The sequence below is a fragment of the Suricata suricatta genome, chromosome 1 (assembly GCF_006229205.1).
Source record: "Suricata suricatta isolate VVHF042 chromosome 1, meerkat_22Aug2017_6uvM2_HiC, whole genome shotgun sequence".
Classification (NCBI taxonomy): domain Eukaryota; kingdom Metazoa; phylum Chordata; class Mammalia; order Carnivora; family Herpestidae; genus Suricata; species Suricata suricatta.
The window spans coordinates 158,393,746-158,416,304 of record NC_043700.1 but is presented as its reverse complement, the minus strand read 5'-3'; the positions used below and the strand labels follow the sequence as shown (position 1 = coordinate 158,416,304).

General features: G+C 35.6%; 1 protein-coding gene across 1 annotated transcript; it reads left to right on the top strand.

The window, feature by feature from the left end:
- GUF1 (GUF1 homolog, GTPase) lies at positions 1–21,166 on the top strand. Its single transcript, XM_029946446.1, has 17 exons — positions 1–329; positions 2,121–2,232; positions 2,556–2,704; positions 2,976–3,056; positions 3,942–4,019; positions 5,054–5,137; positions 7,154–7,218; positions 8,001–8,204; positions 9,781–9,920; positions 11,378–11,501; positions 11,866–11,998; positions 12,810–12,953; positions 13,847–13,980; positions 16,807–16,908; positions 18,351–18,470; positions 20,003–20,039; positions 20,882–21,166. The coding sequence occupies exons 1-17, from the start codon at positions 144–146 to the stop codon at positions 21,017–21,019; spliced, it is 2,031 nt and encodes a 676-aa protein (XP_029802306.1). The 5' UTR covers positions 1–143; the 3' UTR covers positions 21,020–21,166.
- The last annotated feature ends 1,393 nt before the right edge of the window (positions 21,167–22,559 follow it).

Here is a 22,559-nt window from a genome sequence, read left to right as displayed (position 1 = left end):
TTGGGCGGAGCTGGCCGCTGCCCTGTTTCTTCTCCGCCAGTGTAAGACGGGTCGCGTCTTTTTCGCCAGATCTTAGGCGGGGGCGTCTGCCAGGAAGTCGCGCCGCTAGCAATGGCGCCGACCTGTCTCGAGATCCAGACCTGATGCTCCTGTCGCGCGGAGGGATGTGGACTCTTGGGGGTCGGGGCCGGTGGCACGGCCGCGCGCTGGCAGTGTGGGCCACCGAGGCCGCACAGCGGGGGCGCCCGGAGCCTCGCCCCACGCCGACCTGTGGGACTCCTACGGAGTTCAGGGCTCGGGACCGGCTCTACAGCTCTGCTGAGCGCAAGGTGACCGCCGTTAGGCTCTAACTCGGTTTTAAAATATGGGAGGGCGTTCCTTGCGGGTTTGGAAGCGTGAAGGGCTTCCTGGATTACCTGTGGACGCAGGTGGGGTTCCTGTAAAGGCGGCCAGGCTGAGAGCGCAACTGCGCTCTGGGTTCTGAATCCTCCGCCGGTCACCAATGTGACCTTGGACAAGTCAGGTTCCTACTTTACTAGTTTGTAATGTCGGTCCCTAATTTATTGTTAACTTTATGTGACCCTAAACAAACGTGTTTTCTGATCCTTTGTTCTTGTGATGGAGAAGGTGCACTGTTTGATAACTATGAAGAATATGATACAGTGTAGGCAGAAAAGTAGAGTACTTGGATGCAGGTTATGAGTAATCGGGAAGAAGTAAGACTTAAATATGATTAATTGCCCTCTTAAAATACCTGTGGAATGTAAAATGGATTTATGTTGCAATTTCAAGTTCTTAAAAGTGGTGAGGTCCTGTATATCTTTCTAACTGAATGGCAATTGAAAGGTGGGGGTGGAGAGGGGGAATCCACTGGGCAAACACATCAGGGTTAGTTTTTTCTTAGAATTTCTTTCACATATAAATTGCACCTTCACTGTCTGCTTTGTATTAGAGCTAATTATAAAGGTCACGGGTATTGTGGGTTTCATTGTAATTTTCTTTTTTTTATGCTAATTATGAAATACAGATTTGATTGGAAAGATAAAATATTGAGAGTCCAAAAAGTGACATACTCAACTTGAATAGCAGTTTGCCATGAGGAGATGTATGCAACTAAAACTCGGGAGTGACATTCTAAAGTATTTTAAAATGTTAAGTGACAGTAGGTTTTATTGTTTGTTTTTTGAGTTTTTTTGTGCATATTAACCTTTTTTTCTCTCTCCAAAGAAGTTGCCAAACAAAATGTTGTATTTAAATAACACGTTTGAAGATAATGAGAGTACAGATTTTTAACTAGATATGACTGCATTTAAATGTGTGATGAGGGCAAAGAATTTCCTTAAAACTTCTCTGTAGCTTTTTTTTTTTTTTTTTTTTTTTGCCTCAAGAGGTTTTGTTAGACAAGGTGCTCGCTCTAAGCCTGTTCAGGAGTTCTAAGTGCCTTGTGTTCTTCATTCATGAAAATCGTTTTCTCATTGGCCCTGTCAGTGATGGAAATATTTATAAGGGACTCTTATTTAGCTAAGTTGTCACCTTACCAGTGAAACTGATATATTTGATGAGTGTTACTTTTTTAAATTTTTATTAAAAAAAATTTTATGTCTTTATTTTGAGAGAGAGAGAGAGAGAGAGAGAGACAAAGAGTGAGCAGGGGAGGCACAGACAGAGAGAGGGAGACACAGAATCTGAAGCAGGCTCCAGGCTCTGAGCTGGCTGTCAGCACAGAGCCCGGCGCGGGGCTCAAACCCAAGAACAGTGAGATCATTACCTGAGCTGAAGTCTGGACACTTAACCGACTGAGCCACGCAGGTGCCCCCATTTTTTTTTTTAAATTTTTTAAATGTTTTATTTATTCTTGATACAGAGAGAGACAGAGCACAAGAGGGGGAGGGACAGAGAGAGAAGGAGACACAGAACCAGAAGGAGGCTCCAGGCTCTGAGCTAGTTGTCAGCACAGAGCCTGACGCAGGGCTCGAACCCACGAACGTGAGATCTGACCTGAGCCGAAGTCAGAGACTTAACCGACTGAGCCACCCAGGGGCCCCCATTTTTTGAATTAGTATATTTCATATCATGAAAAATGTATATTCGTAAATGTTTCATTTTTCTCTCCTTTCTAGGAAAAAATTGACATGTCTGGATTCTCTGTTGAAAACATTAGAAATTTCAGTATCATTGCACATGTGGATCATGGCAAAAGTACTTTAGCTGACAGGCTCTTGGAACTAACCGGTATTTTCATTTTATATTTACTCAATGACCATGAGTAGTTATTATTTCTACCATGCTTTTTGAAGTTTTGTTTTAATTTTTATTTAAAACTTTTTTAAATGTTTATTTATTTTGAAAGAGAAAGAGCTTGAGCAGGGGCGGGGCAGAGAGAGGGAGAGAGAATCCCAAATAGGGATTCACAAACCATGAGATCATGAGCTGAAATCAAGAGTTGGATATTTAACTGACGAAGCCACCCAAGTGCCCTTGTTGTTTTAATTGTGTATGCAGTATTGTGTCTTTTTAAAAGCTGATAGAAATATCAGTGCTATTTCTATTTATAGGCACAATTGATAAAACAAAAAATAATAAGCAGGTCCTTGATAAATTGCAAGTGGAACGAGAAAGAGGAATCACTGTTAAAGCACAGACAGCATCTCTTTTCTATGATTGTGAAGGAAAGCAGTACCTTCTAAATCTCATTGATACACCGGTAAGTGTAGTATTAATTTTGTCTTTAATATTAAAGTCAGCCTTATATTAAGAGTGCAGACTAATCCTTGTTCAGTTTTTCAAATGAACAATAAATGAACACTTAATTTTGCTTTTTGTTTTCTCAGTGTTCTTATGTTTGAGTAAATTGTTTCATAAGCATAGGCTAAAAAAAGAAACTCATTACCTTTTTAACAAGTGGCGTCACTAGGTTTGCCATAAAAAAATAATTACAGCTACCTTCAGAAGTGTCAATACCTTTTGTTTCTCAGGGCCATGTGGATTTTAGTTATGAAGTATCCAGGTCCCTCTCTGCATGCCAGGGTGTTTTACTTGTGGTTGATGCAAATGAGGTAGGTACTTGTAATTTTATGTGGCGTGACATGCTATTTGGTTGTTCAAGAGGTTTCCCTTAAAATGTATTTTAGAAGTAGAATTTTTATGTTTGAAAGTAAGTTTTATTGTATTGGTTAACCAAAATTGTATGCTTTGGTCCTGTTAATTTGAAATTTTATTGCACTAAAACAGTCTGTGAAATTGACTAGTCCATATTTTAAACATTTTATGCTGAGCATAATTACTGTTTAAGAGATTGTTGAAGTATATCATACTATACATTTATTCTACCAAGAACTTAGTTTATAGTAGTTCTTAATTTGGGGTTTTAATAATTTTTAGCAGAATTTGAAAATGAATCTATTTTGGAGGTCATTTTGGATAATTTTAAGGTAATGATTTGGGAAATGTTAGATTTAAAGAAACATGTCAGTACCATTACTAAGTTCTTTTGTGGTATTAAGATAAACATAAAAACATATTCAGTGATGATATAAGAGCTGTGATATACTATTTAAAGTAAACTTTTAATGTATTTCATTTTCTCATAAACTTTTTATTCAAAATCCAAAGATCTTTGTTGTGTTAAACCTTCCTTGATCTTGTGTCAGGAAAGTCAAGGTCCACCTTGTATACATAGGTAGAGCGCACTGCATGACTGTGTCCTTTAGTAAGCTTTTAGGGTTCATGTTTTACGTTTTTGTCCCCAGTGCTAACAGTGTCCTCCAATAAGTGTTTACTAAAGTGAATTTCCACAAGGAATCATCCAGATGGATGGAAGTATAGATACCATAGTTTATACCTCTGCTTTTGGTAAAGATGTGTAGAATGGTATTATATTATAAGTTTTATGATAGATGGTAGAATGGTCATATCAGTGTCTTATGTCTTGATATTTCTAGGGTATTCAAGCCCAAACTGTAGCAAACTTCTTTCTTGCCTTTGAAGCACAGCTATCAGTAATTCCGGTTATAAACAAGGTAATTCCACTGAGACAACAATGCTGTTTACTGTTTTACTTTCTAAAAGTAAATTTAGTGTTTGATTATTAAGTCTATTTTTTATGAGGGATATTCAACTGTGTATTAAATCTGTCGGTAGGATTTACTTCTTTGAATTGCTCACAATTGAATTGCAACTCAAATTCCTATATCCTTACATGTAGTTTAGAAAACAGTCTCCCTGAAATGCATGGAGTGATTGAAGGCTATCTGCAGGAAAGGAATACAGGCAAGGCAGCCAAAATATGTCTGTTAGACTAAAGCAGAGAGAGGAGGGGTGCCTGGGTGTCTCAGTCAGTTAAGTGTCCAACTTCGGCTCAGGCCACAGTCTCATGGTTCATGAGTTCGAACCCTGTGTCGTGTTCTGTGCTGACAGCTTAAAGCCTGGAGCCTACTTTGGCTTCTGTGTCTCTCTCTCTCTCTTTGACTCTCCCTGAGTCATGCCCTCTCTTTCTTAAAACTAAATATTAAAAAAAAATTAAAAATAAAGCATAGAGAGGAAAAGAAAAGGCACTTATAACTTATAATCTTGGGGGAAACAATGTAATGCATGAAACGTAACAAGTGCTAAACTGAGCACTGTTGAAAAACTTTAACTTTCGTATTTTAAAAATAATAGCGTATCTTAATTTAAAAATCTGCATTGCATTCATTTGAATTTTTTAATATTGGAGTTAAATTTAAAAGAGGCAAAGTCACTTTATAGGTAAGACAATTTGTTGTCATAAGTCATAGGTAACTTACAAAGTCAGATTACAGTTTGGTTGACAAATTGTTATTGAGCCCTCTGCCTTGAGTTGCCAGCTGCATGCTCTCCTGTCTGCCCTTCGTTTTTCAGTGGCCATACTTGTTAAAATTGTATTGCCTATATTGAGGTTACTTTAACACTTTTGAGTAGAAAAATAGAGGGATCAGTTAGCGTATAGGTATGCTTTTAGCTATTTCCAAATACTATTAATATGTAATACATTTTATTTTTACTGCACTAAGACATAATGATTTTTTTTTTAAAGATCGATCTGAAGAATGCTGATCCTGAAAGGGTTGAGAAACAAATTGAAAAAGTGTTTGATATTCCAAGTGATGAATGTATTAAGGTAAGATACTCTTTTTTTTTGAAGACATAGTTACACTTTTAAAAATCTCAGGTATTGGGCGAAGTGAAATTTCATAGTATTTGATAGTCCATCATTATATAAAGTTTTTCATGGTTTTGCAAAGTTCTTTAGATTTCATTTGATCCTCCCAGAAATCTTGTTACATAGTTGTGATAGGAATTAATCTTGTGATACAGTTGTAAGAATTTTTGTTAATGTTTATTTTTGTGGGGAAAGGGGTAAGGGGGGAGGGGCAGAGAGAGAGAGAGAGAGAGAGAGAGAGAGAGAGGAAGACAGAATCTGAAGCAGCTCCAGGCTCTGAGCTGCTAGCGCAGTAGTGCCCATTGTGGGGCTCAGACTTATAGGCTGTGAGATCATGACGTGAGCCAAAGTCACACTCAGGCGCCTTACTTGTGATACAGTTGAAAGAACTAAGGCTCAAAGATTTTATCTCATTTGTAAGATTACGGATTAAAGAGCTAATGTGCCAGGACTAAAATGTAGCAGTAATATTTCCTGTTAGCCATTTTGCTTCTATGGAAATACTTTTTTTGAAGAGCAGGTTCAAACTAATTTTAAGACATTTGTATGTGTTACAGGTGGAGGAGAGGCAGAGAGAGACAGAGAATTTCAAGCAGGCTTCATGCTCTACGGAGCCCAACAGTGAGACTATGACCTGAACAGAAATCAGGAGTTGTATGCTTAACCAACTAAGCCACCCACGTGCCCCAAGTTGATACTAGTTTAAATTTGAATTTTCATTTTTAAATGATTGAAGTGTTGAAGAGCCACAGTCAAACTGTGCTGTGCTAGTGCTTGTGCAGTAAGTATGTCAGTGCAACAATGTGATGTTTAGCTTCCACTTTCAGTCTTATTTGATTTATGAAAAAGCGTATTTCAGGTGATGACATGTTTTTTGTTTATTTACCCTTAACGTAGTGGATAATTAAATACAACATAGTAATAACTGAAAAGCAATATTTTTTTTCTTGGAGAAAGATACACATATACAGACTTTAACCTTTTCTATTATAAAGAAGGACCTCATTATAAAGCAGTCCTGGAATTATGGTTTCATTATTCTGATTTTAATACATCTTTACAAAGTTTATTCAGGTACTTATTTGGTATGTGTCAGCCAGGAGCACGGTGAGCAGGATAGACAGGACCCCTGTCTCAGTTCTCTGAGAGGCCTCCCGAATTACTCTTCATCGCAGCATCTCTGAGAAAAATGTGTCACTGTATTTACATTCTCCTTGGGGATGCAGTCATTTAATAAGTAAAGAAAGAGGAAAGCATGGTAATTACTGAATAAGACAGCTGATGAGGCCCCTGGGTGGCTCAGTTGCTTAAGTGTCTGACTTTGGCTCAGGTCATGATCTCCATAGCTTGTGAGTTCCAGCCCTGCATTGGGCTCTGTGCTAACAGCTCAGAAGCTGGAGCCTGTTTTGGATTCTGTGTCTTCTCTCTTCCTCTGCCCCTCCCTGGCTCTCACAATCTCTCTCCCTCAAAAATAAATAAACATGAAATAGAGAAATGAATAAGACAGGTGTTGTCTGTCAAGGATATTCAGCAAATTGTGTTGTTTTAGGTGGAATATCATACTTAACATCCACATATATTGTTTATTCTCTTCACACAATAATCTTGAGTTTTAGGAGAAATATAAGTAATTATTTATTAGATAAAAAAACTTAAAGCTCAAAGAAATAAGTATTGGTCAAAGTCATGCATTCCATACAGAGTCATAATTGTTACTCAGATTTTTTTAAACTCTTAGACCTCTGTTCTTTCAATACTATAACCGGAATGCTTTTGTAATTTAATTCAAGAACTGTAGAGTCTCCTAGCTGCAATGGAAGGACACTTGACAGTATAAGTTTCGTGGTTCCTTTTAACTACTTTCTTTAAATTGATACCTATTATATCTATTAGAACTCTTTCTTTTTTCTGATCAGAAAACTCAGTCACCAGGATGGAAAAATAGTCTTTAAATGCTTATTTTTTTAAATTTAGATTTCTGCTAAGCTTGGAACAAATGTTGAAAGAGTTCTTCAGGCAGTCATTGAAAGAATACCCCCGTAAGTATTTTGCTATTTTTTTTTTTTTTTACTGTTTATCTTTAATAGTATAAAGGCTGTCAGTCTGAGCTGTTGTTTGAGATTAGCCCATTCTTGTGGGTGAGAATAGATTACTTATTTTATTATTTATTTAATTTCATAAGTATTTATTTATTTATTTTGAGAGACTGAGACAGAGCACAAGCGGGGGAGGTACAGAGAGAAAGACACAGGATCTGAAGTAGGCTCCAGGCTCTGAGCTGTCAGCACAGAGCCTGATATGAGGCTCGAACTCCTGAGCAGTGAGATCTTGACCTGAACTGAAGTTGGATGCCTAACTGACTAAGCCACCCAGGCGCCCCTATTTCTTACTTTGTTTAAAAAATATATTTATTTATTTTGAGAGAGAGGGCGCTGCCAGCTTGGGAGGGGCAGAAAAAGAAGGAGAGAAAATCCCAGACAGACTCCGTGCTGTGAGCCTGACTCAGGGCTCAATCCCACAAGCCCCACCAACTGATATCATGACCTGAGGTGAAGTCAAGAGTCAGGCACTTAACCAACTGAACCCACCAGGCGCCCCCTCATAAATCATTTTAAAACAGTTATTCATTTAAAATGCAAGGCTGAATTAAAACTAATATAAAAATAGACATTGTACTTTTTAGGAAGATATTTTTATCTTGGTTGTTAGTTATCAGGCTGTCTCAGGTACTAGAGTAAATTAAGCATAATATTTGAATTGAAAATAGACATTTTATTAAGATTTTAATTTATTGTGTGTTTTTTTAAATTATTTTTAATAGTCCCAAAGTGCATCGCAAAAATCCCCTGAGGGCTTTGGTATTTGACTCCACCTTTGACCAGTACAGGGGTGTGGTAGCCAATGTAGCGTTATTCGATGGAGTGGTTGCCAAAGGAGATAAAATTGTATCTGCACATACTAAAAAGATATATGAAGTTAATGAAGTAGGAGTTCTGAATCCTAATGAGCAGCCAGCACATAAACTGTAAGTAATCTACAATGGTAATTACAATACATTTGTATGTGTTTCTATCTCTGCGTTTCTCAGATTGGTATTCTCAGAATGGTTCAAATTTGGTGTCTCAGAAAAAAAAAACACCTGATTATTTAATGCAATTAAATATTAAATACTTTTACAAAAGGAATTTCATGTGTGAAGGACAGTATAATAAATTTGATGTATTTTTTTCTTTCAACTAATTGTGACAAATTGTATGATCCTGGTGCACATTGGGTCCTTTGTTGACATATTTGATGAGACAGCGAAAGAGAAGGTTCTCTCACCCGTATATATCCATATCATACTGGGCACCTGTTGGATACTTCAATTTTTTATAAGTAGATTTTTCAACATAAAAGTGAGGAAAATTTGGTAATTCTATTCTTTAGTATGGAATTCATGGTAAAACTTTGATTAACTGGGATCTGTGGCATATGGGTTTAGTGAAAAACTGAGTTCACTTACAAATATTTGCATGCCTGCACCGTCAGTTCTCCAGGTACTGATGAGATAAATCACCTGTCACGTACTTGGAGCATTCTAAGGTCCTTGTTTCCTCATCTGTAGAAATTAAGGTATTAAATCAAGTGACTATGTAGGTCACACTTGATTGTTTAATTTGTATGTCTAAAACTAGCACTATTTTGCTCATTGCATTTTTGAAGTGAGTCATGAAATCTATTTTATTTTTATATTTTTCAGTTTTTCTTAATGTTTGTTTATTTTTGAGAGAGAGAGAGAGAGAGAGGGAGAACGGAGGAGGGGCAGAGAGAGAGGGAGACACAGAGCTGGAAGCGGGCTTGAGGCTCTGAGTTGTCAGCACAGAGCCCAGTGAAAGAGCTGAACCAAGCCATGAGATCATGACCTGAGCCGAAGTCGGATACTCACCTGAGCCACCCACACCCCACTAGTCATAAAATCTATTTTAATTTTACTCAAATTGAAGTCTCAGTTCCTTCATGTAGATCATAGATTGACCATTACTGTATCTTCACTAAAGATTTTGGTACCTTATCATAAATAAGTTAGTTTGTTATCATGTAGGAAATTTGCTTAAAAAAAAAAGAACTTAAAGGTAAAAAAAAAACTAATTTTGGGATCTGCTCTTCCTATAAGAGAAACATCAAATTGGTGTCAGATTTGTTTAAGAGATCACATTTTTCTGCTTGGTTAAAAATTTATCTTTTTTTTTTAAGTACATTTGTGACACAATTCATTGATAAAATAGTGTTTTACACGATAAGAAGTGTTTGCTGTTTCTGCATTTAGTTTCACTGTGTTTACATTATATTTTAGAAGCTGTTGTTTAATTTGCAAAGGTGGGCAGAGTCATGAAGAAGACCACAGACTTGTTGGGTGGCAGAGGTCCTTGGTAATGGATTGTAAAGCATGGTATGTTCTTTTGCTGACAATCCTTAGCGTTGAGAATTGGTATGTAACACTTTGAATTAGATGAGGTTTTGTTTTGAGAGCAATAATTTCCTGGAAAGGTAGAGCTAATTATGAGTATGCATTTGAAACATTAAAGCAGCCGATATTCCCATATAATAATTTTATTTAGATATGCAGGACAGGTGGGCTATCTGATTGCTGGGATGAAAGATGTCACTGAAGCACAAATAGGAGACACATTGTATTTACATAAACAACCAGTGGAGCCCTTGCCTGGGTTTAAATCAGCGAAACCAATGGTATTTGCAGGTGAGGAGCTCACAAATTCAAAGGATGAGGGCCAATTTATTATGTAAAGTGAAATAAAAATTACTAGAAATATTCATTTTAAATAACAGCTAATCTAGAATTCTGTTTCTCTTAGATTTTTTTGTGTTCTATTTATGGTATTAGTTAATTTCATATGTATGGTGAAAATTTATGTAGGAGATCATTTCCTGAACTTTTTTAGAACTTAAAAAATATAAGCTCTTAAGAAATAAGCTATTTGATATATTAAAACACATAGTAATATGAATATCCTTGTTTTCCTACAGAGTAAGTCATTGCATTTGGAGTATTTTTTTCTCTCTCTTTTTTTTTTAAGTGTATTTATTTATTTTTTGCTTGGGGGGGCGGGGGAGAGAGAGAGAGAGAGAAAGAGAGAGAGAGAAAACATGAGTAGGGGAAGGTCAGAGTTAGGGAGAGGGAGGCTCTGTCTGCCAGTGCTGAGTCTGACACTGGGCTTGGATTCACTAACTGGGAGATCATGACCTGAGCTGAAATCAACTTAGGACACTAATTATCAGTGGACATTTACTGAGTGCCTTCCTGTTAGTTGGACTTACTTTAATATTGTAGAGTGGTTAGGGTGTCTGGGTAGCTCAGTTGGTTGAGCATCTGACTCTCGATGTCTGCTCAGGTCCTGATCTCATGGTGGTTTATGAGATCAAGCCCCTTGTCAGGCTTCATGCTGAGCGTGGAGCCTGTTTGGGAATCTCTCTCCCTCTTGCTGCCCCTCCCACACCTTAAAGTAAATAAATAAACTTAAAAAATATATTGTACAGTGCTAGTATAGACAGGAAAGGGGATAGTGTTACCTTTCCTAGGTATAACATCACAGCCTTTTACTACTGTGTGGTATTACAGACATTTGAAAAATTAACACCTGATTGAAGGTCATTAAGTTGCTCTATGCTGGGTCTCCAGCAGTGGTTTTCTCCATTTAGGATCTTGCACTGGGAAGTGTCAAGTTTGTTTATCTCCATGTTTAAACGAAGTCAGTCATATTTGGTTTTAATGATTATCTGCCATAAAGATTAAGAATTCGGTGTAGTTTTTATTTCTACTTCTGTGTTTTTATCTACTAATAGAGTTTCATTTGTGGCTGTGGAATGTCTTCAACTTTTGTTTCTTGAAATATATTTTTCTTATAATAGGTTTAATTTTCATGGTTCTTTAATTATATTTTTGCAAACGCTTAAAAGCATTACTTGGAGAGTGAATCCAGTTGTAAATTCATTGACGCTTTGAAACTTAAAAGATACTTTAAAGCCTATGCAACTTAATATCCAGGTTTTTTTTTTTAGTAAACCGGTTATTGTGCTCAGTGAAATATAGGGAAGTAATTGAAAAGATAAACAGTTAATTTTGATCTTAGAAGCACTGTGTATTTACATCTTAGGCAGACTTTCACATGTGATAATTAGGAATCATTGTGTCCTCAGGAATGTACCCTGTAGACCAGTCTGAATACAGTAACCTGAAGAGTGCTGTAGAAAAACTGACTGTAAATGATTCCAGTGTGACGGTTCATCGGGATAGTAGCCTTGCCTTAGGTGCCGGCTGGAGGTAAGATTCTATTACACTGTTGTGTCAGAATTTTATTAAAAAATGAAGCTTAAGTGGTTTATTGCTCCTGTACATTTGATGTCTGAGGATAAGTTCTTGTTAGTGTGAAGTGAACTAAAACAACAATCTGCCTATTTCACACTGTATTCATGTCCTATGGGTAAGTTTTATAGCAATTTTAAATAGAACCCCAATGGAAAATTTGAATCCTATATAATAAAGTTTTACTAGCATTTAATTACGATGTGAATTGGTTGAATGACTCTTGAGTCTACCCCTCCCCCAGAAAGTAAGACTGTGTTCGTCAAAGAAACTAGAGCCCATGAGACATAAACGTTTAGGAGTTTGGCTTTTTCTCCTCCAGGTTGGGATTTCTCGGACTTTTGCATATGGAAGTTTTCAACCAGCGACTAGAGCAAGAATATAATGCTTCTGTAATTTTGACAACCCCTACTGTTCCATACAAAGCTGTTCTTTCATCGGCAAAATTGATAAAGGTACTGTTGTGAACCACCGTACACGTGAAAACTAAATGCGTGGGTGTGTGTGCAGAACACGAGAGAAACTTTTGAGTACACCATTAGCTGAGTAGCTATTATGTGAGCTATTTCTTGATTAGTAGACATTAAAAATTGAAGTACTTTATGACTCATGATAAAGAACCCCCCTAAAAACTAATCTATGCAGAATTTTTCTTAACCTGATAAAAATCTGTATATTGTCAATACTAACCTGTTACTGAGAGTAGAAAGTAGAATTATAATTTAAATACTCTTCAAAATCCAGCACAAAAATGAAGAATATAATTTTGGTCATAAGTAATTTGTCTTATGAAAGGTGAGGCATTTATTGCTACCTGGCTTAGGAGACTTTAGATTTCAGGTTAATGATAGAGACAATGTTGTATTTTGTCTATAAGTGGCAATGTATTCATTCTAAATAAATTTTAACATTGGAATCTGTAAATATTTTCCAACAAAATTAAATTAGGAAGCTAATGCCTTATAATGGGCAGATTAAAATTTACTTTTACCTCATACTATTTCTAAGTGGTACATGATATGTGTTTAGTAAATATCAACTAACAATATATTGCTTATAAAAATTGTTATTAAATGGTTGTAATTGGATAGTTTTAAAATATAAAGCATATTAAAATAATAGTCTAACGTTGAGGAATTATTTTGTTTTTATTTAACAAATGCAGTAACAAAATAAATTTTAGCATATACTGTAACAATTGCAAATTTTAAACCATGGTAGTAATTAAGATCTTTTTTCGTTATTGGTGATTTTTCTTGTTTTTAGGAATACAGAGAAAAGGAAATTACAATCATCAATCCTGCACAATTCCCTGATAAATCAAAAGTCACAGAGTATTTGGAGCCAGTTGTTTTGGGTACCATTATCACACCAGATGAATATACTGGGAAAGTAATGATGCTTTGCCAGGTATAAATGTAATACAATTTAATTTAAAAGTAAATTTTAGTCCTCCCTAACTGGTTCCTGCTTGGGTTTTGAAAGATTTCCTTCAGCAGAGCACATCAAATTTATAAGAAATTTTCACAAAGGTCTGACCTACCTGTGTATATATAAAGAAAGAAGTATATAGATATCTATACTTTTAAAATCTGCTTGATTCTAAGTAAGAGGAAGTAGAGTTGCAATTTTGAGCATCTGTACATTTACCGAGTTGATAGTTTAGCAGAGGAAAGAAACTTGTTGCTTGTTACTGACTGTTTCAAAGAATAATTTCTTTTAGCCATTTTAGTACTAGAAATTGGGGGAAGTTTGAAAGATACTATAATACTTGAGACTTTTGACTGAAAAGTTTTTGCCACACTATAATAAATGACTTAAACCACAAATCACAGTCCTTAAAAAAAAAACCCAATTTGAAATACTCTGACATAGAGTGGAAAGAACTCTCAAATGATTACTAGTGGATTTGCACTTTAATTCTGGAATCACAAACTAGAAACCTTTGGTCAGTCACTTAATTTCTGTGGACCTAAGTTTCTTTATTTGTAAAACAAGAAATTAGAACTTTATCTGTAGTTACATTGGTTTATTTTTATATACTGTATAATTAAGAAAACAAATTGTTAGATAAAGACAGAGGATTAAAGCTTTGGTAATAAATGTTATATATAAGAGTCCTCTCTATTACAAGTATTGTTTGCAGGTTTTTAGTGGACCACTAAAGAAATATTCCTTCATTATGCCCACTCTTTATTAGGGTTTCTGAGGAAATTTTTAAATTGCTAATTGACCTCTTTCCATATTCATTTTAAATCATTTAAATAGGTTATAATTAAACACATATTATTTTTTGTTTTTAGGCTCGGAGAGCAGTTCAGAAGAATATGACATTTATCGATCAAAATAGAGTTATGCTTAAATATCTCTTCCCTTTGAATGAAATTGTGGTGGATTTTTATGATTCTTTGAAATCTCTGTCTTCTGGATATGCTAGGTAAAAGTTTAACAGGAAATTCATATACCTGGACAATTTTTTGAAATACTGACTGGCATGAGTATTCTAATACTCTACTTATTTAATAATCTCTGCTCTCTTGAAGATAGTTGAGAAACTACTCTAAGGATAGAAAGGCTTGGAGCAACCTTATAATTGTTAGAGAATACTCATAAGTTAGATATGGAAGAATGAGTTTCTTTCATTTATCAAGCCTTCTTTTAGAAAAAATAAATTGTAGTCTCCCCTTCATCAAAAGACTGTACTCCCCCAGTCTCTTAGAATTATATGTAATTTCAAGAAGCTACTGGGATGGGACACCTGGGTGGCTCAGTCAGTTAGGTGCCCCGGCTTCAGGTCAGGGCATGAGGTCTGTGAGTTCAAGCCCAGTATTGGACTCTTTGCCGACAGCTCAGAGCCTGGAGCCTGCTTCAGATTCTGTGTTTCCTTCTCTCTCTGCCCCTGCCCAACTCGTACTCAGTTTCTCTCTCTCTAGAATAAGTAAAACATAAAAAAAAAAAAAAAAGATACTGTGACCTCAGTGGCACATTTAATATGTATTTGTAGCTCTCTAATCCTAAGAGCACTTCTATATATTTGGAAAACAGAAATACATTTTTAGTCTGTAAAAAATGGTAGGCGTGCCCTTGTATCTGTGAACATTTTAATGACTTGTTCTTCCCTGGAATAAGTGATGCACATTACGAAAACTATGGCCTCAACCCTAGGAGTACATGAGGAACAGCCCAATAGAAGTGAAGGAAGATGTAATGCTAAGTAACAACTCAGTGCATAGCATTTTGGGAATAGTTTATGTTGGGGTAAATAACTCTAGATGCCCGTAGTATCCTGAAATCTTAAATTACTGGATAGCATATTGGAATATAAAGAAAATACAAAATATGATGGGGAAGTAGAAGGGAAAATGAATGTTCACATCTGTAAAGTATACAGTCAAAGAAAAATTACAGCATTCAAAGAATATGCTACAGTGATCTGGAAGTTTAGCTTTATGAAATGAGCTTTTTAATGAAAAAGTCATTATAACTTTTGATACAAAGGAATATTCTTTGTGTGTGTTTGTTTTCAGAAGTTAATTTTTCTACTTTGTCACCCAATATTTTTCTTCGTCTTCCAGACAAAGAACTTAAATTTAAGTGGCAATGGGCTTTAAATGAAATGAATTGAGGCAGCATGTTGTTAAACATTTACTTAGTTAAAAGATTACTAAGTGGTTATAAATAACATTTTTAATAGAAGCCTGTCTATTATAGTTTGCATTTGGATACCACTGTGTGAATTAAGTGCTCTTAAAATCTTTTAGAAACTTTAAACCTGTTTCAGATTAAATGAGAGAACATGTTTAATTTTGAACTATATAAAAATAAAATAATACCAGCTTCCAGAATTAAGGTAATTCTTATGTTCTGGATGGAACTTTTTTATATGCAGTCAGTTCCTAACTTTAAAAAAACCCATTGCAGTCTGTGACCTAGCCTAGGCTATTGGCATCTCATGGACTGAGATTAGGAACAACATCTCTTTCATCAAGTGGCAAGAGTCTTCTGTAGTTGGGTTAGACCAGGGAATTCCTTCGTTCTGTGAAGACTGTATTGAAGCTGCTTCTGATCTTTAATTTGATGGGCCTGTTTGCCCTCAAACCCCAAGTAGCCTTTTGGAGTTCAAAATGTGTTTCCTTCATTCCAGTGATACACTTGAATGAATATTTTGAATAAAGGTTAGGTTTCCATTGGGGTGGCTTGGAAATAAAGACGTTTGTATAATGGTTTCTTTTGAAAAGATGAGTGAAGAAATTCTAAAGTTTTGGAGCAGAGAACATTTTAAAGTTGTAAACAGGTAAAGTCTAGGGACTATGTCTAGGTCTTAATCTCTCTTTGTGTTCTGCATAGAACTTAATGATGGTATATAGCAAGTTCTTAGTAATATTTGTTGAAGAAAGGAAGGCTTTTAGCAAACTTGAGGTAATTATCTGGTTTTAGAGGGTATGAGTACCAACTTGTGACCTTCTGCTAAAAGCTTTAGAAAAGAAACATTTGCAACTCTAGTCATCAGTTTGTTTTCAAAGTAAGACAAATTAAGATTGTCATGTACTTATCCATAACTGAAAAGACATGTAAGCATAATTAAAGTTTTCTTTCTCATTAGACTTCCATTTTGTAAGATAACTGTTTTAATTTAGCATAAGCTTTGACCATATTGTTTAATAGTAATAGCTGACATTAACCAAGTGCTTCTATGTGCTAAGCTAGGCTCTGTTCTAAATATTTTTTTTGTATTAAGTACTGTTTAAATGCTGTACATGAATTAATTTATTTCATCCTTAAAAAAGCAGATTCAAACGGAATAGCTGTATATGAAATCCAAAAGTCTTATTTATGATGACTCTTTATCAATGCCGTAACATTTGTTTTACTGGTAATAGAAAACTAAACAGAAACTCAATGAAACTCTGAGACTAATAAATACTATCGTCCATCATCAGCAGCTATTGGGAGGAAACACTGGGAAGAATGTGACATTTGCCTTCATCATCCCATTTTCCTAGACTGGCTTCCCAGTTTATTTTCCTTTCCCTGATAAAGCATGTTCCTCTTACTGTTGCTCTCATTTCATAAATGTAAAAAGATGAGGGAGTTTATTCCTCACTCTGGTTATGTCGATTTGCTTGTATGGAACGTATGTTTAATATTTTGATAGAAAGTTGGGTGGAGGATATGGGAAGGGGTAGGAAAAAGATGTTATACAAAGAGAAACAGTCTCTTGGGAAGCATAACATTTATCTGTCACTTGGCTTTTTTCCCTTAGTTTCGATTATGAAGATGCGGGCTACCAGACTGCAGAGCTTGTGAAAATGGACATTCTGCTGAATGGAAATACTGTAGAGGAGCTAGTCACCATTGTTCACAAGTAAGTCGAACGGACCTTAGCATTCACAGAATGTGAAAGTAACCACTTTTGACATGTTTTTAAATTATTGATCATCTTTATTTGACAGCAACATTTTGAAACTTAAAAGTAATTAATTAAATTTCCTTGTACTAGTTTCTCCTTCCATTTGTTTTCCATGCTTTTTCCAAACTTTTAAATATGAAAGAAGAGAATTATGATAGTCAAGAAGGATAGTGTCATGGAAAGAAATGTTTTTCTCCTCAGGGTAGAACAAAATGAAGTGGTTTTAAAACTTAACGATAGGTTTAAAATCGAGGTCAAGTTTTTTATCTTCATAAAAAATTTTTAATCATGGAAACTGAAATACTCTAAACATTGATCAAATAGCAGATTGATACAACAGATGGAGCACTTGTTTAGTAATCATGTTAAGCCATTTTAAAACTGTATTGTGGAGTACTGTCACTTGACAAAAATGCCTATTAAATGAAAAGGCAAACATACATACCTTATGATCCAAACTATAAAATAACAAATATGTATGCAGAAAAATAGCTGGATGGATATATGTTTAACATAGACATTCTAAAATGTTTAACATTGATTTTCTATGGGTGAAGGGAAGGACACCAAGAATGGTTTTTATGTATGTTTTTCTAGATATTCTGTAATAGATTATTTTTGCAATCAGAAAAGTCACCTGATTCAAAAAGTAAGCATTGTTTATGATAAGTGAGTTTCATTTGCACTTCTTTAAGAGATCACTTTTATTGGGCACCTGGGTGGTTTAGTCTCTGGTTTTTTTTTTTCTAATTAATTAATTAATTTTGAGAGAGAGAGGACAAGCAAGGGAGGGGCAGGGAGAGAGGGAGACACAGAATCTGAAGCAGGCTCCAGGCTGTCAGCACAGAGTTCGATGCAGGGCTTGAACCCATGGACCGTGAGATCATGACCTGAGCCACAGTTGGAAGCTCAAACCACTGAGCCACCCAGGCACCCCAGCTCACTCTCTTAACTCACGGTTTCCTCAGCTCAGATTGTGAGTTCAAGCCTTGAATAGGGCTCTACACTGGGCATGGAGCCTACTTTAAAAAACAAATAGATTAATCAAAATAAAAGAAAAAAATCACCTCTAGGTTGATAATACATAAAGACTAGAAAGTTACCTTATTATTAATTATTTTTATTTTTGAGAGAGCAAGCATGAGTGGGGGGGCGGGGAAGGGCAGAGGGAGCACAAGCAGGGGAGGGACAGAGAGAGGGGGAGACAGAATCTGAAGCAGGCTTCGTGCTATCACACAAAGCCTGAGGCAGGGGTCAGGGCTTGAACCCATGAACCATGAGATCATGACCTGAGCTGACCCTGGACCTTTTACCTACTGAGCCACCCAGCCATCCCCAGGAAGCTACTTTACACGTTTGTATTGAGGATGTGTAAATAGTTGCATCTTCTCTCCCAGAGACAAAGCACACTCTGTTGGCAAAGCCATATGTGAACGTCTGAAGGATTCTCTTCCTAGACAACTATTTGAGATCGCAATTCAGGCTGCTGTTGGAAGTAAAATCATTGCAAGAGAAACGTGAGTTGAAGTTCATTTTTGTTCCCTCTTTTAGAAATGATAAATGGTTAGAAATGATATGACTTAAAAATTAAGTAATACTGAAAAGTATAACCTCTCATTGGCCTAAGGTTTATTCCTACTTGGGGAAATACTAATCTGATTTTTAATTCCATTTAATTAAGTGATGACTGTTACAATGATTTACTTAGATTTAACATTTTAAGCTATATTATTTATAATTATTAATATAATGGACATCAGTTTGAGGAATTGCTTTAATTTCCACTCATATTACTGAATGATTACTGAATTTCCTGTTAGGAATAGTTTTAAGCTTCTAGCAACTGAAACTTTTTAGCAAGTTTTGAAAAAAAAATAATTGTTGGGGATATTCTTCCAAAAGACAACATTAAATTATGACTTTTACTCAAAGCACTTAATATTGCTTCCTCAGAGTTAGCAGAATTATAAATCAGAAAGATCAGAGTGCTAATATGTTAAGCTTTGCATTGTAGATTATGTGATTCAGTAGACATGGAAAATAGGCTAATCTATGTAGGAAACTGGCCTTTTTTATGAGATGTGATCTCCAGGTTGGGACACAGAATGAGCTGCTCTACAAGTAACAGTAAAGGCAAGAACTGTCTGGCAGCCCGACTCCTTTCCTTGAGCGCTGGATGATCAGCAGCATTTCCCTAGCTGGAAGTTGCTGTTCAGTCGTAGTTCAGACCCACACTTGTATGTATCAGTAGTGGTGAAGTGACAACCACCGTTATTATTTAGTCTCTGGATAAATTTTATGCCTTTACTTGTAATGAATTTTTCTTTCCTAACACAATTTTGCTTTTGTTAATTGTTTTGAGTTTCATGAATACCAGAAATTGGTCAGGAATTAATAACAAGGGAACATCCTGGAAAGTGCAATTTAAAATAGCAAAGAATTCTAATAGAAGTGTGTTGAAGTAAAATACCTTAAAGGAAAAAAGTAGATTTATATATCTTATGAAATACATATAAATGGAGCTTTTTTCAAGTTTCCTGTCCTCTGAACAAGATTAGTTTATGACTGCTTGGGTGAATATATTAAAATTATTTAATTTGCCTGGAAAAGAGTTTTATAAAAATAATATACTCTTTATATTCTTTGCCACTCTTAACTCCCATTCAGTTGAGTTAGTGATGCGATGGTAACCATTTTTAAATTTTTTGGAAGTAGGAGTGGTTAGTAGTTTTCGGTTGAGTCAGAAATGACCTGGTATAATTCTTATAATTGAGGTCATACTAGGTTTGAATTTAGCCTAATCAAGACTACACACAAGCCTTGACCTTTTTTATTTTTAATAAAATTTATGTTGACGTTCATACTGAATTCATTTTCTATGTTATGTCAAATACATCAAAATAGATACAAAAGCATTTGAGCTAATTTTAGTTAAGTATGACATAATCATTTAAATCTTTTGTAAAGGAGAGGTTATTTTTGAAATAAAGTACTTTTAAAGAGTGTAATGAAAGTATGTAATTTTTATATAAAATTTCTTCTTTTACAGTGTGAAAGCATATAGGAAAAATGTTTTGGCAAAATGTGTAAGTATCTACCTTCATTGTACTTTGAGTAATAGATCTATTTTATGAATTTAAAATAAAAACTGTAGCAGAGAGCCTGATGTGGGGCTTGAACCCATGGACTGCGAGATCATGACTTGAGCTGAAATCAGACGCTTAACCAGTTAAAGCCACCCAGGCTCCTCTAGTTTTTTTTTAAATAGGTAAATCTCAGGTTGACTAACAAATTCATTTGATAGCATTCTTATTTTTCCATCTTACTTATAAACATTTCCTTACATTAAGTACTGTGTAAGAGTATTTTATAACAGTTATGATCAGGATAAAATCATTGACCTAATTTTCAAGGAGAGATTTTGAAGACAGTGACTGTATCTTATAGTGGAAAGAGTATGGCAGTTTGGAATCCACCTCTCTTACATTGCTTTGTTGAGGTGTCTCATCTGTTAAGATTTTTTCTTAACTCATTTATGAGAATTAACCAGTAAATGCTTTTTCTAAATCCCTCATATAGGGACTGGCACATTGTGCCTTTGTGAGTGTATTGGACTACAACTGTAGGATCCAGAATTTCAGGCTTGAATCAGTGAGAGGACTAGGAATTCTTCCTTGACGTGCACAACGTAGTTCTGGGTTTCATTGGTCAGTTTCATCTCTATCCAAAAAATAAATTAAGCCTTCCTCATTCTTTGAGAAGATGTTAAATTACGATCTATGGAGGGATTAGACAGGTAACTATGCAGGTCTGTATCTCATGAGTAGTAACTGTAAGGTGATGGTAATTGTGTTGATGTCTGTATGTAATTGGTTCATTTTCCGTGGAGTGATTTGTTGGACTTCAAATTTTTAAAAATATTTTTCAGTATGGTGGTGATATTACCCGAAAAATGAAACTTTTGAAGAGACAAGCAGAAGGAAAGAAAAAACTGAGGAAAGTTGGCAACGTTGAAGTTCCAAAAGATGCTTTTATAAAAGTTTTGAAAACACAATCTGATAAGTAATTGGTGGGAAAAATGTAGTGAATTTTCATAAATTAAAATTTGCATTTTTTTGTTAGTAAATGTATATGTTGACGACAGAAAGAAAATTATAAAATTTGCTTGTTGCTTTCTGGATTTTGGGATTTAAATAAACTATTAGCAAAGGTGCCTGGGTGGCTAGTCGGGTAAGGGTCTGACTCTTGATTTCAGCTCAGGTCATGGTCCTGTGGTTCGTGAGTTTGAGCCACCGCAGTGGGCTCTGTGCTAGCAGCTCAAAGTCTGCTTGGGATTCTCTCCCTCTCCTTCTCTCTCTGCTCCTCCCCACTCGTTGTCTCTCTCTCAAAAATAAACAAACATTAAAAATAAACCTATTAGCTTTTTAAAAAATTTTTTTTATTATTGAGACAGAAACAGAACATGAGTGGGAGAGGGGCAGAGAGAGAGGGAGACTCAGAATCCGAAGCAGGCTCCAGGCTTTGAGCTACTAGTACAGAGCCCGACATGGGACTTGAACTCACAAACCGTGAGATCATGACCTGAGCTGAAGTCGGGTGCTTAACTGACTGAGGCACTCAGGTGCTCCTTAGCTTTTCTTTGAAAAAGAAGTAGTGGGTGGGTAAGAGCTTGGATTCTGAAGCCATATTGTCTGGTTTCAAACATCTGTTCACCACTCACTGGCAAGGTAGAGTATAACTTAATCTCTGTTTACTCTTAGTAAAATCAGGATTATACTATTATATACCTCCATAGGTTGTTGTGAAGATTGTATCAGATAGTATGTTTAGAATATTCAGAACAGTGTATGACACAGTATTAAGTACTTAGTGAATCTTAACTAATTTGTTTTCACACATTTTTTTAAAGTTTATTTTGAGAGAGCAAGCACACATGGACAGGGGAGGGGCAGAGAGAAAGGAAGTGAGAGGATCCTGAGCAGGATCCTTCCTGTTAGAGTGGAGACTTACACAGGGCCCATCTCATGAACCAAACTGTGAGATCATGACCTGAGCTGAAATCCAGAGTCGGATGCTTAACTGACTGAGCCACCCAGGTGCCCCAAGCATATTTTTTCTTACACTCAAGACCCCATAATTAAGATCAAAATCTTTTCAAAATCACTTTATCATTTTATTGTTATCTGGATAAATTTAGATTTATATGAGTTATTTATTAAATAAAGTCAAATAGCATACTAGCTGGACATATACTGTTTAGTTTTTGTTAAAATTTTTATAAATGTTTGGAACTAGACGATTTACATACACGTCTACATTAAAATTAAGGGTAGGAGCTGTCTTAATTTTATAATTAAAATGCATTTGGTGCAAAGTGATGGGTGTTTGGTTATTAGCAACTGTTATTAATGACAATTTAATAATTATTATCTAGATTTCATAATTGAGGAGACTGTGCTTAGCTAATATAGTTCAAGTCGCACAGGCAGTAAATAGCTGTCATGCTCCAAAGTATGTCCTCGTAACTCCCATATTTACCAAGTTAACGAACAAACGAGAGGGCAGATTGTGTTACAGTGAGAGAAATAATTCAGCCATGTACTTTT

What these genes read in the sequence shown, in the direction of transcription:
- GUF1 (XM_029946446.1), top strand. Translation starts at nt 144, where the DNA reads ATGCTCCTGTCGCGCGGAGGGATGTGGACTCTTGGGGGTCGGGGCCGG. An exon ending in CTAGTCACCATTGTTCACAA is followed by an intron (nt 16,909 to 18,350) that starts GTAAGTCGAACG and finishes CTTCTCTCCCAG; the next exon opens with AGACAAAGCACACTCTGTTG. An exon ending in AAAATCATTGCAAGAGAAAC is followed by an intron (nt 18,471 to 20,002) that starts GTGAGTTGAAGT and finishes CTTCTTTTACAG; the next exon opens with TGTGAAAGCATATAGGAAAA.